The 18,962-nt window shown below is 42.5% G+C and overlaps 1 protein-coding gene across 2 annotated transcripts in view; it reads right to left on the bottom strand.

Moving 5' to 3' along the window:
* Positions 1-472: 472 nt before the first annotated feature.
* ift74 (intraflagellar transport 74) overlaps positions 473-18,962 on the bottom strand; it is a 40,722-nt gene continuing 22,232 nt past the window's right edge. For both annotated transcript variants that reach the window (XM_083759697.1, XM_083759698.1), the window contains exons 9-20: positions 16,692-16,830; positions 16,206-16,268; positions 15,262-15,405; positions 13,843-13,883; positions 13,227-13,303; positions 11,146-11,199; positions 10,425-10,522; positions 7,868-7,994; positions 6,011-6,174; positions 4,098-4,223; positions 2,000-2,060; positions 473-972 (exon numbers count right to left, since the gene is read on the bottom strand). In XM_083759697.1, the coding sequence (XP_083615823.1) occupies positions 857-972; positions 2,000-2,060; positions 4,098-4,223; positions 6,011-6,174; positions 7,868-7,994; positions 10,425-10,522; positions 11,146-11,199; positions 13,227-13,303; positions 13,843-13,883; positions 15,262-15,405; positions 16,206-16,268; positions 16,692-16,830 (1,210 nt within the window). In that variant the 3' untranslated portion in view covers positions 473-856. The remainder of the gene's footprint in view (positions 973-1,999; positions 2,061-4,097; positions 4,224-6,010; positions 6,175-7,867; positions 7,995-10,424; positions 10,523-11,145; positions 11,200-13,226; positions 13,304-13,842; positions 13,884-15,261; positions 15,406-16,205; positions 16,269-16,691; positions 16,831-18,962) is intronic.

Genomic DNA, 18,962 nt, shown 5'->3' with positions numbered 1-18,962 from the left:
ACGGGATAAAACAAACTAACAACCCCTGGAAATGCTTTGTCTCGTGGCCATGTTTCATGACCCCCCCCCCCCCCCCCCCAAAAATACAAATTGATGGCTACAAATTAATAAAAGAGAAAATACATAATAAATAAATTACGGAAACCAGGTGATTGAGGAAAGTTTTTTGCACGTACATAGGCTTATGTCAACTCTTAATTTCCATTTTCCAGCCATTCGACTGCAATTTCCTACAATTTCTTCCCCCCATAAATTAGAAAACAAACATTAAAAAAGTCGCTTTTCACTAGTTTGCGTCCCAGGGAGACATAACATTTCTCTTGGGTCTCTCTCTCTCTCTCTCTCGAGATAAAAAGTCGGCGAACCACTGATACATACATACCTACATAATGACACCTTTTGGGCAAGGTGTCAGCACAATCCCAGCCCCATCGACTTCCATTCAGGCTTTTTAAAATGTTTAATTGTTTATTTTAAAATATTATAAACATAATCTATGTGAAATAAGCTGTCCGGGAAACTCAAACCCAACACATTACAACCAAAGAGGTGACCAAAAGAAATGCAGGCTGTGAATTAGAGTTTGAAACAAAGATCTGTCAAATAAATGAATGGAGGATCTGGGTGAAAGGAATGGATGCTAATGAAATAACCCTAACCTTTTAAACAATAACAACAATACTTAAGTACTTATTTAACAAAATGTGAAATAACAATCCCGACTTACTATAGTAAGAATCATAGTGCTCGTGGGGAGTAGTAATGGACTGCGTTGTAAATTAATAATACAAAACGTGGTTACGTTTGTGCGTGTGTGTGTGTGGGTGGGTGTGTGTGGGTGTGTGTGTGTGCATGTTCAGTTTGTCTTGTTTTGCAGGGCATCTATGATGTTCCTGTTGTGTTCAGCCAGCAGCTCCTTGACATTCTTGGCCACAGAAGCGTAGTCGCTCTCTTGCTCTTTGGATGCTATGACTGAGGGAATGTGTTAAGGATGTCTCATTTTCAGAACCAATGCCTATATTTTCCATGATATGTTTACTTGAAAGAACACAAACTGGCCAGACAAGAGAAGGTGCAAAGGTTCTCCAAAGGTGGGACCTGGGGACCCCCAGGGGAACCTTGAGGGAGTACCCCAGCTACGAGAAAGACAGTACTTAGTTTAGACCAGTCATTTGGTTAGACCAGTCATTAGTCCTACAACTACAACCTATCTCAAACCCTCACCCTAAACCCAACCTCCCACGGGGCAGCACACCTAAACCTAACCTTAACGCATGTCTAACCAATGACTAGTCTCTAAACTAAGTATGCACCCCAAATAAAATATACCATGCATCAAAATCAGTTCAACCACTTCAACCCTAGCTATTTGAAAATATAGCCGATATACACGCTCACAATGCGCTGCGATGCACTGTGAGCTTGTAGATGTGCAAAAAATAGAAATAACTAGAAAAAGTGCCCCTCGTGGCACAGGTCTCCACCAGGGCAGGTCAGGTTGTGGCCTCCTGGTGGCGCTATAATATAGTGCAAAACATACTCTCTCCCCATGCCTTCGGCCTGGTGGAGATAATCTTGAACAAATGTGAATATTACAATATAATTAATATAACATTTTGAATATATTTTGTAAACATTTAACACAAATCTTGTATTGGGTTCCTTGCAATGAACACAAATATTTTCAAATGGAGGTCCACGGCCAAAAACCTATTAATTTGGCAATTTACTTTGAAATGAAAACGTTTGAGAACCACTGCCATAACACAATTAATAATACATTTTTGCATTCCTCCTGATTGACATGAATTGGCAATCCCCTGCCGAACTGATGCTTGGACCGAATCAGTCGGAATAGAACACAGAGTGCATTGAAAGTGTATTGCATCACAGTGGACGTTGGCTTTTATTAACAACATGTGTCTGAAACAGCTACGACCTCACTGCACTCTTTCAGTGGCTTTTCTTAGTTCAAGTAGCTAAAACAGTGAAAGGATACACTCCTTCATGACAAAGTTGTTCTGTTCCAAGTGCTGCCATTTCCTCTCCAGGTTAGCAAGCTATACACAAAGACAGAAACAAAAGAGCCATTAATGGAAAACGCATTATTTTTTAGCTGCTGTCAGAAGAAAAAAGGTTCCGGTCACTAAGAGTGTTTTTGTTTTGTCAACCGGATGACCTACACATAATATGCGTCCATGCATGGTATGCCTTTAAAAATGTACCATCACGTTTTAAAATACTTTTTTTAAGTGGTGCAACCACTTCATTACGGAGCTTTAGCTTTGTGTGTCTCTGGGTCTGTCCCTGGCTGGCTGGCTGGGTCTGTCCGAGCACGAAAATATCTGTCGGAAATAGCGTTTGGTTGGTTTTCACAACCAAGTGTCACTGTTGCGCAGCCGCACACGCACACGCACACGCACACACACACACACACACACACACACACACACACACACACACACACACACACACACACACACACACACACACACACACACACACACACACACACACACACACACACACACACACAGTATATATGATGGTTTCGGGTGTGACAGTACAGTACAGTACAGTAGGCAACACTGTCATTTCTCAACCGTTTTGGACATGGGGCGGCTCGCCAGAACCGGGCCGGCACCCTGGGCGCATTCCTGTGGGTCTGGTCAAGAGTTGTACAAATAGTATGACTGACGTCACAACCTAGTCCTAGACCCTGTGTTGTCTTCTCAGTTTTGGCTTTCCATTCACACTATAGTTGTAAGAACGGCCACTCAAAATGGATGAAAAAAAAAACGTTCTCCAAAGAAGAATTTGAAAACGCTGAATCTCACATTGTGAATGTGGACGGGGAACCTGCTGTAGTGCAATGTAAACATTTACATTGAAGGGACGGACACATCTTGTTAGAATGTTTTCCTCTCCATCTACTGTACTTTTGATTTGCTTGTTTGGAGTTAAACAACTTTTACAATCCTACTGTACAAGCAGTATTCCCACGAAGTTCTTTGTGTTCACAGCTGCTAAGCGAGGGATCGCAGTGAGGTTAAAGAGGCATTATCGGTGCCCGACGGCGTTTTCCAGTGCTCAACACTGTCGGATGGTAGAGTATAAATGGAATTAACCCGTTCAGGACGGGAACCCCCAGTTGGTGTTTAACCCATTCTGACCTGAGATCAGATTCATACAAGGTTTCCGCCGGACACACACTGGTCTGATGAACCCATTCTGACCTGAGATCAGATTCTAAAAATGTCAGTCGCTCTTCGATTTTTCAAAAATAGCAGACCTACAAGCTCGTATCGCGCCACTCGGTGGCGCGATATGAGCTTGTAGATCTGCTATTTTTCAATAGATAAAGCATAACATGATGCTGACACCAAAATGGGTGCCCGGTCAGAAAGGGTTAAAGGATTATGTTATACTTTTGAAAAAAAAAGCAGATCGACAAGCTCGTTCGTAGCTTGTAGATCTGCTATTTTTGAAAGAATCGTGAAAATGTGGCACAAATCTTTGAATATATATTCTTTCAGAGCGAACGTTTTTGAAAGACACATCTTTCCTTCGGCATGGAACAAGCTCCCACTGTACCTTCGTCAGGCAGCCTCTGTAGACCTTTTTAAAGCTCAGCTCAAGACCCACCTCTACAACATTGCTTTTAAGTGATCTTTTATTTATTTTTTATTATTCATGTTCTCACTGTATTTTATTACTGCTCGTTTCTTTTAATGTCGTTGCCTTGCTTTATCCGTTCTTATCTTTGTACCACTGCCTTCTCCTGATTTGACACTGCGCTGTTGTATTTTAACTGCATGCCTGTTTTAATGCCGTTTTGTTTTGCTTTTGTTTTTATTATCTTTTCTGCCCTGTAAAGCACTTTGAGCTACATTCATGTATGAAAGGTGCTATATAAATAAAGTTTATTATTATTATTATTATTATTATTATAGCTAGGGAGGGTCCCTGGAACAACATATTTTCAGATGGGGCTCATTGACATGAAATAGCTTGAGAACCACTGACATAGAAACAGAAAACTTTAGAAGGCATTTTGTAGAATGGTCCTCGGGTCTAAATGTAATTAAAGTACTGACCTGTGCGTGGGTCTCGTTTTCCTGCAGCTGCCCCTTCAGGGCGTCGTGCTGCTGTGTCATGTCCTGCAACAGCGTTCGGAGAGAATCCCGACGTTGACTCAAGGAGACTCGATCCTCCTGAAGTCTCTGAGAACAGAACAGAATCATAAACCACTTTTTTTTCCTGATGAATGTTCAGAGAAATGTGCCTCTGTGACCCCAGGGGTCGTCGTCGCCATGTTGGCTTGTGGTGGACATTTTTTGCCAACATGTTGTTTTTTTTGCCATGGACATACAGTACAAAAGGAGTTGGACAATAATATTTCCAGAAACACAAATAGATAGCTCTGAACAACAGGTCTGTGACTGTTTGGTTCCATCTGAACACTCTCAGAGTTATAGGGGTCTTTGCAAATAAAACATTTGAGAACCACTAGTACTAGTTGGACTCCTAATGTGCCATAATTACAATTACAATGTAGGCATTTAGCAGACGCTCTTAAAACCAGAGGGATTTACATTAAGCAAGAACAAAAAGCATGGCAATACATCACATACATAAAAAGTAGAAAAATGCGTAAGCTAGGAACGCAACAGTGGAATATCTACATAATGAAACTATACATACTATACTATACTATACATATATACAATAAAGTGTCTACATAAAATGCAATTCTAGTGCTGTCTACGACTCTACGTAACATGCTATAAGTCTGTGTAAAATGCTATCCAAGTCTACATAAAGTGCTACGGGTCATGATGGGAGTCTGAAAAGGTGGTGCCATAGTGTCATAATAAATATAATAATTGCCATACATATTCTGAAGAAAACCTGGAGATTGACATACAGTAATTGGGTCTTATGATCAGAATAAGAACATCATAACGGTGTGTAAAACGGACATGACCAAGTCTTTGCCACGGACACATGAAACAACACTGGTGTGTGTGTGTGTGTGTACGTGTGCGTGTTATTACAGAATGGCAGCAAGAATGAATGAACGTAAAGGGAAGGAATGCGGCGAAAGCGGTCCATGGTGCAGCGTTTTAAGTATGGCGCGCCTCGTCTGTTAATGTTTTAAGGGATGTTTTGTTAGAAATTTCCTGCCCTGTAAATTTTGCTTGAATATTTCCTGCCTGCAGTGTGGGAAAGGTCCCCCAGGCCAAGACACTCACTGACAAGTCAAGATCATATATTTTCTACACATGCCATGAATGAGAATGAGATCATGAATGAACACGCACACGCACACGCACACGCAGTCACACACACACACACACACACACACACACACACACACACACACACACACACACACACACACACACACACACACACACACACACACACACACACACACACACACACACACACACACACACACACACACACACACACAGTGACTCAGAGAGTATACACATGTAAGAACAGTCACATTTACACAACATGTAGGGGCAGGTTACGTGACCTTCTCCCGCAGGACTAACAAAGGTCTCCCGTTCCCTTCTCTCCTTTCCCTACAACCACAATCTTTTTTGGCATAAGGTGAAGTTACCAGTGCTATACGTAAATAATTTGTGCACTTAGTTATTTACATACTTACTGCCCTAACAAAGAATGTCCACTCCTGTCTGTTCTGGGCCAGTGTCTTGTGTACGCAAACACTGAAAATGCAATCACGATGAGACTAGTAGTTCACTGCCAAAGACATGAAGAAATGCCAGCCAGCAAACTGGTGCTGTGTGAACCAACACACAGGCATCGATGATCACAAGGACGTCCCACACCAACATACGTGGATGGATGTACTCAAGAACAACGCAGGAGGACGCAACCAACAAACTGGCCACTATGGAGTACAGGGGATGGACCGAAGCGTCCGTCTGAGGGACTATCGAGAGAGTCACGGAACCCAGAAGACCCCACAAACCTTTTTCTTCTCGTCGGCCACGTTCCTCAGGCCAGCCAGGTCTCTGTACGACTGCAGGCCGGTAGTCATGGTGTCCATTTGCGCTTTCAGAGAGTCCAGCTGGCTCACCATCTTGGTCTCCAGCTGTTCCACCTTCTGGAGGTCCTGCAGCAGACGGTGATACTCTGGAAGCAGGAGAGACATAACGCCAGGTTACAATTCAAATTAAAACGTTTTGAGAACCAATCTGTTCGTCTATCCACATTTTGTTTCCTCCAAAATATGGAGATGACCGACATGATGACATAGTAATGCGAATTGCAGGAACATCTGCAACATCCATCTGTACAGTGTTGTTTTCGTCGACTAAAACCATGACGAAAAATGTTCGTCGACTACCTTTTTTCACTGACAAAAACTACACTACACTAAGCCATGATGACTAAAGCTATGACTAAATATACTGACAATATCGTCAACAAATGAAAACTAGACTAAAATGTTAGGAAGGGACTAGTGGACAAGAGATCCAGTATAAGTCATTTTACACTTGGTTGCATGCTGAAAATATGTGAGCTTGTAGATCGGCTATTTTCAGCAAGTGTCATTAAGACGGTATCAAGGCCCGCCAAAATACATTTTAGTCGAGTAAATTTGCTGCCAAAAACAACACTGCATCCGTATCGAGTTCCAAAAGGCTGCAGACTTGGCCAACAAATTAATTCTAATTAATCCTCGAGTCTAGTCATGTGGAGGAATGCCACAGCTGTTGCCGGGCGGAGGTATACAGTAAAAGCGTGCACAAGCATAAATGAGCGTTTACTGTACTGTGGCCACTGGACAGAGACACTCGTTTCCTACGCTAAATAAACACAGTGGTATCTGGGCTACTTATCGATGTTCTGAAGTAGGTTCCACTTCTGAAGACGAGTTCCGAGCCGACGGCCATTGTTCTGCACCTGCTTGCACGCACGCTGCAGCCAACCACATTCCGGTTAGCATATAGACAGATTGCTGTTAGCAGGTTTCTTTTGACTACTGGTGGTGCGTGTGCGAAACACACACGCACCTACCAGTGCGTGTGCACCACCACCAGTAGCGTTTGCTCGCTCGTGCATGTGTCTGCAGAGGAAAAGGAAGTGGACGGGTTCCTCTTGATAGGGTTCAGGCAGCAAGTAGCCTGCCAGGCGACCCACAGGTCAGACAGTCAGTCTATCAGCCAGGCAGTGAGACAGAGCAGCTGGAGACGGTTCTTCATACAAACTGCCCCATCAGCAACATCTCTGCCTTCGTCCTCAACCTCTTTCACAACTCCTCATTTGACCTAAAGATTCATGGTCCCCTTTGACAGCTGCTGCTGAGAAACAGCTCATTGCAGCCAGCCGCTCTGCACCAAAGACACTACAGTATAGAATAACTAGCATTAACGATAACGAGCATTACTAGCCTCTGTAGTTTGTGGTAACGTCGTCTATGGTTATGTAATGTCATTTATTTTATGGCCACAAGCCTATTGTTGGCAAATGAGATTACAGCCTATTGAAGAGAAGAGAAGAGAAGAGAAGAGAAGAGAAGAGAAGAGAAGAGAAGAGAAGAGAAGAGAAGAGAAGAGAAGAGAAGAGAAGAGGCTTGAGATCAAAAGTTTGTTGCTTAATTAAGTGGATACAAATCCCTTCCTCAACACCAACTTCATGGCTACCCTTGAGCAAGGCACTGAAATAATGGCTAATGGCCATAATTATATGGAAAATAGATTTTGTTTGTTTGTGTGTGGTCATAGGTGTGTGTGTGTGTGTGTGTGTGTGTGTGGTCATAGGTGTGTGTGTGTGTGGTCATAGGCGTGTGTGTTCATAGGTGTGTGTGTGTGTGTGTACTAACCAGATGTCAGTCCGTGAGCGGTGCTTTGTGATTTGGCCATTTCAGTTTCCTTAAAGCTCAGGTCCTCCTGCATGCTCCTCAGCTCACTTGCTGTCACTGTGTCTATTTGGCGCATGCGTGTCATGTTCTGCACACACACACAGTGTCACACACACACACACACAGACACACACACACACACACACACACACACACACACACACACACACACACACACACACACTAATGATTCCATCAGTCAGAGCCTTAAACACGTAGTTCTGAATGGAAAAAACAACCCACTGCACCTTCTCTTGGCCCCACATTCCATGGTGGACTGTTATAGCACCACCATTAATTAAAAAAAACTTTTGGGTCTAACAGACTTTAGGGTCGCTGCTGTCTGTGTGGATGAGACATGAGGCAAAGCCTCATGAACCTCCCTGGTTCTCCTCTCAGGCCTCATTCACACCTAAAGACACACTTGTGTCCTGTGTCTTCTGTGTGTCATGGCCGCCTCAATGCATTTCCAATGGGAGTCACAGTTTGACGACAACCTTGTTGCATGTCTGTCTTCTGCCCTCCCTCCCCCCATGCAAGGTTGTGTCATGTAACTCCCATTGGAAATGCATTGAGACACGAAGGGAAATATGTTCTTTGCTTTCATGATGTTGAATATTTTTAAGAGCCTTTGCATTAAATTTTTATATTAATTAATTGTTAAAAATACTAAAAATAACAGGTTCGTGGCTACATTTGTCACAATTCATGTTGGGGAAGAAATACATTGTTAAAACTATACGATCACACTGTGAATAGGTCCCCTTATGCTGCTGTATTTCCTGTTATGGGGAGCTGTGTCTGAGCCCCATACAGTCACACCACCAACCACATGTGTGTTGTTGTTCAACAGAGTTGGCAATAAACACTATGAACCTGAGAGAAGTTGTGGCGTTGTCAATCTGCTGGGAGTGAGCCGAAATAGAGGGGTTACATCTGTGCGATGACACATCCCTTCACGTCATTGCTTTCATGATTAATTCATTGTAAAAAAATACTATAAAACAGGTTATGGGCTACATTTGTCATAATTCATGTTCAAAAGAAAGAAAACATTGTTAAAACTATACAATCACACTTTCCAATATAACATGGTGAAATATGTGACTCTACTGGCTCGCAGACCGATACTGTTGAATTGGAAGCAAGCACAGGTTCCGACTCACACTACACTTATGAAAGATGTTATGCACTATTTGCAATTGGTAAAGATAACGTTTGAATTGAGAGGGATTGAAGATAGATTTTACCAGACTTGGCAACACTTCATTGACTATTTCAATAGGTGCACGCTAACCCCTCCTACACAATAGATAATTGGAAAGGAAGGGGAAAAAAAGAAAAAAAGAAGGGAACAGAGTGTTTTTTCTTAATTTTTTCTCATTTAAAAAGAAAAATGTCTGTAATTCAGTTGATTTACAACAACTTGTTGGGAAAGTTTGAGAGCAAGAGCGTCTGTCCTGTTGTCTTTGTTTTGTTTGTCTGTTCACATTTGTCACTGTAACTGTTTTTAGTGTTTTCTTGTTTATCACATTTATATACCTTTTTTATTATGTATTGTATTTGGAACATTTACACTACCTGTATTTTTAAAACTTTATATCACTTAATTACTCATTATCTGTCAATGATATTCTTAAGTTATGTCATATACAAAATGCCTAATAAAAACAGTATTAAAAAAAAAAAAAAAAAAAACTATACGATCACACTGTATATTGGTCCCCTTATACTGCTGTATTTCCTGTTATGGGGAGCTGTGTTGTGAGCCTCACAGTCACACTACCAACCACATAATGTGTATGTGTTTGTTGTCTGACAGAGTTGGCAATAAATGCTGTGAACCTTAGAGAAGTTGTGGCGTCATCAATCTGCTGGGAGTGAGCCAAAATAGAGGGGTTACATCTGGATGTGTGGATGTGTGATGACACACAGAAGAGAAGACACAGGACACAAGTGTGTCTTGTGTGTGTCTTACTGTAAGTGAGTGAGGCTTTAGGGCCGATTCATACTCCTATTTTAGAGCCGAATAAAAGTCGGTTCGGCGCTGTAGAGCCTACAATGTGTCGTCATTTGAGGTTCGGGGGGGGGGGGGGGGCGGGTACCGTCCTAAAGTCGGCTCTTCGGTGCTACTGAAAATGTCTGACGAGCCGAAATCATTTCGGCACTACAGCGCCGAAACAGCGGTAAAATAGGAGTATGAATCAGCCCTTCGGCTAGACCTTTCGATCTAGCATACAACATTGATGCATGCTAGATGTATGAGACTTGTTTACTGATGCAAGCTCCCAATGCATTTCCAATGGAAGTCACATGGTTTGACAACATTTTTGTTGTACGGCTTTCGGCTGTGTTTCGACTGCCCCCCCCCCCCCCCACCCCACCCCCTCATACAACAAAAATGTTGTGTCAAACCATGTGACTACCATTGGAAATGCATTGCGAGCTTGCAACAGTCAACAAGTCCCATGCTTCAGCTATACAACAGTCTGTTGTGCAGGTGTGAGTGAAGCCTTACTCTGCTGAGGTGCTCCAGCAGGGCCACTATGTCGGCCTGAGCCTCCCTGGCCTTCTCCTGCTCCTGGGCTCTGCCCTCTTCGTACGCCTCCAGGAAACCTGCAGATGGACCGAGAGATACAGATGGAGAGAGGAGCGAGCGGCAGAGAAACAAACAAACGGGGGAAAGACGGGGCCGGAAGAGACGGATGACAGAGAAGCAGGCAGACGGAGCAAGCCAACCGGAATGCAAATATCCCTTTGTTCCTATATAGATCCTCGTCTGATCAAATTCCATGGCCATTGTACTGTATTACTTGGCATAAACAACAGTCTGCATGAACTATTTACTGACATCCAAATATTCCTTGGGCAAAGATACTGGAACAATGTGTTTGCACGATGTATGAAATGTTGCAAATTTGTATTTTTCTTTGTCAACGTTGTCAGCATTTCCAGGACGGCTAGGGAAGGCCGAAACCCAGAAACCACGACAAAAAAGTAGCAACTACAGAGATCATGTGGACCGATTTGCGTGAGATTTGGATGAAATCTGTGCGACTAACATAAGAAATGTGTTTTGCAGAAATTGGCCTCATGGTGATTAGCTGATAGCGGACGGACGGAAGGACGGACAGACGGACACACACACAGACGGAGTGCAAAACATACTCTCAGCCTTCAGCCTGGTGGAGACAAAAAGAAAAAAAATAGAAAGAAATAAAAAAGTAATGGAACATTACTGTCAATGTCCTGTTCTCGCCTCTTCAGCTCCTTGTACTTTTGGTTGCGCTCCCCTGTAAGAAATAAACATAACATTAGGTCAAGAGTGAGCTGTGCCAATACACTTACACTATAGCATATAGCACTACCAAATACCAATCAAGAAGGGCATTTATGTCAAAACAAGCCCGTTTTTTTTGCGTTCCTGCATAACTTCCGGATATGATGACGGCGTCACACGCATATTTTCAGATCACCTATACAGTATATTCCCAATCACATATTTTCTATGTTTTGGTGAGAAAAAATTATTGGATTTTAACTTAATATAATATAACAAATGTAACAATATATTAGGCAAACGTTGGAATTTTAATCAGGGAAACCTGTACTTCAAAACAGAGAGAGAGAGAGAGTGAGAGAGAGAGAGAGAGAGAGAGAGATGAATTATATGAGAGACACGTTTCTACAGGTTTTTATTGTCACTCAGAAGCAAAAATAGGGATCTGAATTAGCACTAGCTATAAACCCTCTGTAAACACCATCATCATGCGGAGTCGTAATTGTAACTGTTAAATCGCACTACTGTCCCTGTGACCCGGTCAGAAAGATAGCTCCTAGTGTCTCGCTACACAAACGCATCTATGAAACTGAATGGTTTAAAAAAACGGTTGACACAAATGTTGAGAAAATATCAGTGTTGAATTCTGAGATCACAAAACAGGATTTCCCTTATAATTCTGAGATCACAAAACAGGATTCCCCTTATAATTCTGAGATCACAAAACAGGATTTCCCTTATAGTACCCCCTAGGGCACTATAAGGGACCACTGGGCCAATGACCACTGGTCATCTTGCTGTGAATAATCTGCCACAGTCCAGCTTGGGGAGGGACTTCAGTGTCTTCAGTGTGGAGCGAACAGCCACGTTGCATTTTGAAAAACGGATTTGACCCCATTAAATAGCAGATGTACGAGCTCACAGCGCGGCACAAAGTGACGTGCAGTGGGGGGGGGAAGACACGCGGCAAAGGCCGTCGGGATCGCGAGTCGAACCCGCGTCACGCCGTCAGGCTGGCTCAGCAGCCTATAGGTGCCCAGACGGTTGAGCTAACCTTCTGGGTCAATGCTCAGATCTAAAATGACATGCTTTTAATGGGTAAAAAAGGAGTAGAGGCAAGAACAACGCGGATGTCGGGTGCCTATATGCACTTATAATGGTATTCATGATGTTCAATTTGGGGACAGTTTAGCAGTCAATGGAAGATGTTCCACAATGTTGAACATTAACGGCCAATTGCTTACCATCTGGTCACGTCAACATGAAGATGGGAGAGAAGCATGCGTGGAGGAGAGGAAACATGAGTTATGTGTGTATAAAGGTGAGTTAAAAGGGAGAGGGACAATTAAATAATATGTTACGCAGAGTCAATGATTGGAGACAATACAACAATATGTGAGGCTAGGAAAGCATGGGATAGGATTGGATAGGAGAGGAAATGTGTTCTGGTGAGAGGCACCATTACATAGATCTTTTTTTAAATTTAACACAGAAATTCACTATCAGGATTTGTATGTGTATTGAACACCATGCTACTTTGTTTAAGCACACACACTCGGTCTCTGCTAGCATAGACACTGCAGATGTGAGACAAAGGCAAAATGAGAGTGGCAGAAAAATAGAAAAAGTGAAAGAGAAATGTTTAAATTAACTTGGAAGGCCGATTATCAGTCAGTCCACTGACTCAGTGTGAGAATAATTTGCAAGGAAAGCGGTGTCGCCAGCTAGAGAAAACAGCCAGTGAGTTTTTGGCAAACTGGCGAACACATACTGTACAGTAAAACCCTGATTGTTCATTTATTGACACTCAGACATTTGCACTGTACAAGTCGGTCATATGTAATGTGCGGGCCGACGGCATACAGAACATGCTACTGTGTTGTTTTAAGGATACACACCAAACAAAGCTACTGAAATTCACTTCATGCTTAAGAGAAATAAAGACAGACGGAGGGAGTAACATGATGATAATATCTGTGCAGTGGATTTAAACAGTCAGCCACCCAACCAACCAGTAACCAGACAGTAACCAGACAGTACCATGGGACTCTTCCACATCCTCCAATCGTCTGATCTCTTCATTCATCTGACTGATCCGTTCTCTGGTCTCTTTCAACCTATGTGCGCACGCACGCACGCACGTCACACACACACACACACACACACACACACACACACACACACACACACACACACACACACACACACACACACACACACACACACACACACACACACACACACACACACACACACACACACACACACACACACACACACACACACACACACACACACACACACACACACACACACACACACACACACAGTGAGTAGTATACAAATGTTAAATTAGCATTTTTATGTATACAGTATGCCTACCGTTTCCTACATCACTGAGACAGCATGCAGAAAATAAATGCGACGATGTGTTTACACAAGCGGAGCCAGGTAATCCTTATCCTGGAAACACGCACACACACTCGCACGCACAGGCACACGCACACACACACACACACAAAAACTCACTTGCCACTCGATTTGCCACTCACTTCATGTGCATAGTACCTCCACTGCAAGGCTATTAGAGAGAACATTTCACCTTACCAAATCAAAATTACCATTATTATGTACAGGTATAATATCAAATACTCACTGCCGCTCCATACTGGCAATCTCCTGATTGTCATCTTTGACCTGGACAACAAAACAGAAATATGATTATTCTTTGAGAAAATGGTCACACTCAAAACGTAAATGGTAAATGGTGCATTTATATAGCACCTTTATCCAAGGCACTTTACATAGGTTGTGCATTAAATTCACCCATTCACACGCTGATGGCGGAGGAAACCCTGCAAGGCACCAACCAGCACATCGGGAGCAATTAGGGGTTCAGAGTCTTGCTCAAGAACACTTCAACACAGACTCGAGGGGAGCCCACAGGGATCCAACTGGGAACCTTGCGGTTCCCATCCGGCCGCTCTACCGGCCCCTCTACCCCTGAGTCACTGCCGCCCCATGCTTAGACATTTTCAATTGCGCCAACTCAAAACATTTCAAGGGTTTGCAAGAACCAAAGTATAGCATCTGGAACGCTTTTACTGTAGCGAGTCACGTCCAACTCAGAGCCTTAGATATAGACAGAGTTACGCAAACTGCGTTCACTTCATGGGGCTTCAGTACAATGGCGGCTCTCCTACATAGACTTCTATTGAGCATGGAGCATGGGACAAGTCCTGGACCGGAAGTAGGCAGAAATGCATCGGACTCGGGCAACAGCACAGCTTTAATGATCTTAAATACTAATAATTATTGTTTTTTAGTAATAGTACAACATAAACATTAAAGACACTTTAGTTATTACTGTACAATACTTGAAAACAGTTGTCATGTTGCACACATGCTTAAAATAGCTCTTATTTGCGCCGCCCTCATTGAAAACAATGTATTTCCAACTCCAGCTTGTCCCAGTTCAGGCTGCATGAACAGCACTCGAGCGCTCGGTTTCTGCCCCCCTCTATAAATCCTAACTCTTCTATTACATGGCTCTGGTCCAACCTAAAGAGACAAACTGATGTGGGGTAATACAAAGTCAGAGTATTTTAGTTTGATTTATTAGTCAATTTTGTATTTCTTGTGCAATAGATATTATGCCATTTCTGCACTATCCTCACTGAGTTTGTTTCGCCCCCAACTTGTTACTACTGTTTGTATAATAACATCTGTTATTTATAAGGAGCTCTAGTCTGTATTGTTAAATGCCTTTTAGTTGGGTTGTCAATTAAGGGCATGGCAACATCAAAGACAATTATTTCTCATAAATGTGCCTTTATTGTAGCCTTATCTAGTTGTTTAGACCCGTTGTCCTCAAAGTAGGGCCAAGGACCCCCAGGGGTCCTTAGGAGGGGTCACATGCAGTCCCCAGCTAAAATTGTTGATAGTAGAGGAACCAGATGGACGCTTAACAGGGCTGTAAGTCCAAGTTATGAGTTATGGGGGTCCATGGCCTCATGCATACCACACTGAGGGTTCTTGAAATGAAAAGGTTTGAGAACAGTTGGTTGACACTCACCTGTGTTAAAAGCTTCTTTCTTTCCTCCTCAGGGGAGCCCAGGTTCTTGTCCTCGGCCACCATGGCTTCTCGTCTCGTCTGCAGATCAGACAGCGTCTCGTGGAGACGCACTGCTTCCTGTTTGATCTGAGAGTGCTGCAGCTCCTGAAAGGGAGAGAAAACATTTATGTATATGTGTCAGTCTATATCTATCTATTTTCTGTTTATAGCACAACACAGTTTAACAGTGTGATATAGCCGGGTATACTAATAATACGGTAAAATTAGCTAACTGTGTGGCAAATCTGCAAAAAAGATGCTTACCACTAGCTTTCTTCACAAATGTGTTCATAAACGTGTCTACTATCACATATAAATTTGTTCCAACCAAACTCCCTTGGGAAACTTTGTGACAGCGGCTGAAGGTTGGGGTACCATTAACAACCAATATAAGGCAATTTTATTTCTCCAAATTTCATTATACTTTAAGTAGCATGTGACGTGTCTGAATCCATGATTCTGAATCCATTGCAAGCATTAGTTTTGCACAAAAAACACTTCTTCGCCTAAAAATGAACATAGCTGTCAGCACAAATCACATCACATTTGGGCAAGTGGCTATGGGCGAATTTAGCCCAAGGAGTGTTTTTCGTGCAAAACTAATGCTTGGAATGGATTCAGCATCATGAAAAAACCCTAGTTTGACACGTCACATGCTACTTAAAGCATCATGACATTTTGGGAATTTTGCCATATATTGGTTGTTAATGGTTGTTGTTTCCCAAGGGAGTTGGGTTGGAACAAATGTATATGTTATAGTAGACACCCTTATGAAGACATTTGTGAAGAAAGCTAGTGGTAAGCATTTATTTTGCACATTTGCCACACATTTCGCAAATTTTCTCCAACTATAAATACATTCTTCCATATTCATGAGAAATAATCATGTCAAATATGGAACTTACAGCTTCGTACATCTCCTTTTTCGTCAACAGGCCATCCAACTCCTCCTGAGAAGCAAACAGCTCCTGAAACAGAAAGAGAGACGGGGGTATTTAAAAAGAAGCAGACAGAAAAGAAGATGGTTTACCTGCACCAGGGGGACCGAGGCTACATGGTTTACCTGCACCAGGGGGACCGAGGCTACATGGTTTACCTGCACCAGGGGGACCGAGGCTACATGGGTTACCTGCACCAGGGGGACCGAGGCTACATGGTTTACCTGCACCAGGGGGACCGAGGCTACATGGTTTACCTGCACCAGGGGGACCCGAGGCTACATGGCTTACCTGCACCAGGGGGGCCGAGGCTATATGGTTTACATGCACCAGGGGGACCGAGGCTACATGGTTTACCTGCACCAGGGGGACCCGAGGCTACATGGCTTACCTGCACCAGGGGGACCGAGGCTACATGGTTTACCTGCACCAGGGGGACCGATGACATCATACCTGCAGGAGTTCTTCATTGGTGGCTTTCAGGGAAGAGTACTTCTCCTGGTGGTCAGGGGACATCTTTTTGATGATGTCATCGGCATTCCGCTTCTCTCTCTCTATGTCTTCCTCTACTGCGTGGATCATGTCCTCTTTCCTGTGAACGACCACACACACACACACACACACACACACACACACACACACACACACACACACACACACACACACACACACACACACACACACACACACACACACACACACACACACCTTGATTAGAGGTTAATTTGCCACAACATTTCAATGTTGTGTGTGTGTGTGTGTGTGTGTGTGTGTGTGTGTGTGTGTGCGTGCGTGCGTGCGTGCGTCATATGGCAAGGCATCAAGTATAACAAATTATACGTTTTGGAAAAGAAAATATGTCCGCTTCTCTAGAATGATCTTTTATTATAATGGAATTATGATTATTATCCCCAGCAGACTGTCAATGGTTAGCCAGCAGGAGCCATGTGTCCACAGGGAGAGAACAAAGGTCTCCTGTATCTTACTTCACCTCAAGACATACTGTAGAATACATTCAGCTTCCTCATTGCCGTGACAAAGAAGGTAAGAAGTGTATTCCTCTCAAAATGATTGTATCTACAATGTAGATATTGTAGATATAAAAATAGGACATCTTTTCCTGGCTTTTCCTTGCGTTTTTGTTTTCTTTCCATTAAGATTGACGAAAACAATGAAACAATTAAAACAGGACAGCAGTGTTGTTTTCGTCGAAGAATGTTCGTCGACTACCTTTTTTTCCACTGACAAAAACTAAATGGAAACTACATGAAAACTAAGCTATGACGACTAAAACTAAGAATTATTATACTGACAATTTCGTCAACAAATAAAAACTAGACTAAAATGACTAGTGGACAAGAGATCCAGTATAAGTCATTTTACGCTTGGTTGCATGCTGAAAATAGCAGATCTGCAAACGAGTCGCAGCGTGACGTGTTGTGGGCTTGTGCTGTAGATCGGCTATTTTGAGCAAGTGTAAAATCAGTCATTACGACGGCATCAAGGCCCACCAAAATACATTTTATTCAACTAAATCAACTGTAGATTTAGTTGACTAAAATCTTACTATATTTAGTTGACTAAAACTAGACTAACACTAAGACATTCCAGATTCCCGCCTAGAATGACATAAAAATACACAAAACAAAATTTGGCATCCTTATATCTCACGGATATGCTCTAAAAGTGCGAAAAAACATGTTTTTCATTTCATGACGTATTTAAGATGTAACTCAATTGACATTACATTGGAGCCTTTCCCTAGCCAATAAAGAACAAAGGGAAGATGAGTGGTTAAGAAAAGGCTCTGGGCTATTTCTAAACTTGACCTAGATTTCCAGTAACCGGTCCCTTATTCCTCTAAGTCACGTGATGCAATTAGCACCACCAACCCAGCGTAACCTGGGTGATTAAAGCAATTAGTTAGGGAAAGTTAGCCGAATTTTGCATCAATCTGGAATACTTGGAATACTACTACCAATAGCCTTCTTCACAAATGTGTTCATAAAAGGTGTCCGTCTACTATCACCTCTGAATTTATTCCAAACCAAAACCCTTTGGGAAACTTTGTGACAGCTGCAAAGGTTGGGGTACCATTAACAACCTGGCGGTGAGCGAGGGTCAAGGTCACAAATCCCTGACAAAGAGTGGAACAAAAATTGATTCTAGAATAAGTATGGCAGAGAATTGCTAGACAGACAGAGAGAAAAGGTCATATAACCGCGTGTTCATGTGTGATGTAAAGAGCTAGTGAAAGGTGGTAACCAACTTTTAACTGCTGTTGTGGAAATTGTCTGCATCATTAGTGTGGTTGCCTGAAGGCAACCATACTATTGTTTTTGTGACCTTTTATTGTGGGCTCGCCACAGCGAGCACACAATAGTTATTGCCAGTCTATATTTATACTTCTTTATTCTTTATTCCACCCTTTTTTTTGGCACCTAACTACTTCTGCATACTTTATACTAGAAATTTAGTTCAAACTTCAAACTGTTCAGCTCTTTGCAGTTATTATTGCTCCAATTAGAATTTTTACAAAGTTTTATACTTTTTATACTTTTTAACTTTTTAACTTTTTTTTACATTCTTTATAGTGAGAGTCGATGGAAGAAAGGTCCCATTTTTCACAGTTAACTTTTTGGAGCTCTTATAACTCCGTCATACTTTCACTTTGAAACTTCATTCAAACTTTATAATGTTCATCTATCTTTGAACTTTCATTGG

This window comes from Protomyctophum parallelum, assembly GCF_964188405.1.
Source record: "Protomyctophum parallelum genome assembly, chromosome: 2".
Lineage (NCBI taxonomy): Eukaryota > Metazoa > Chordata > Actinopteri > Myctophiformes > Myctophidae > Protomyctophum > Protomyctophum parallelum.
This window is presented reverse-complemented; position numbering and strand designations above follow the sequence as displayed.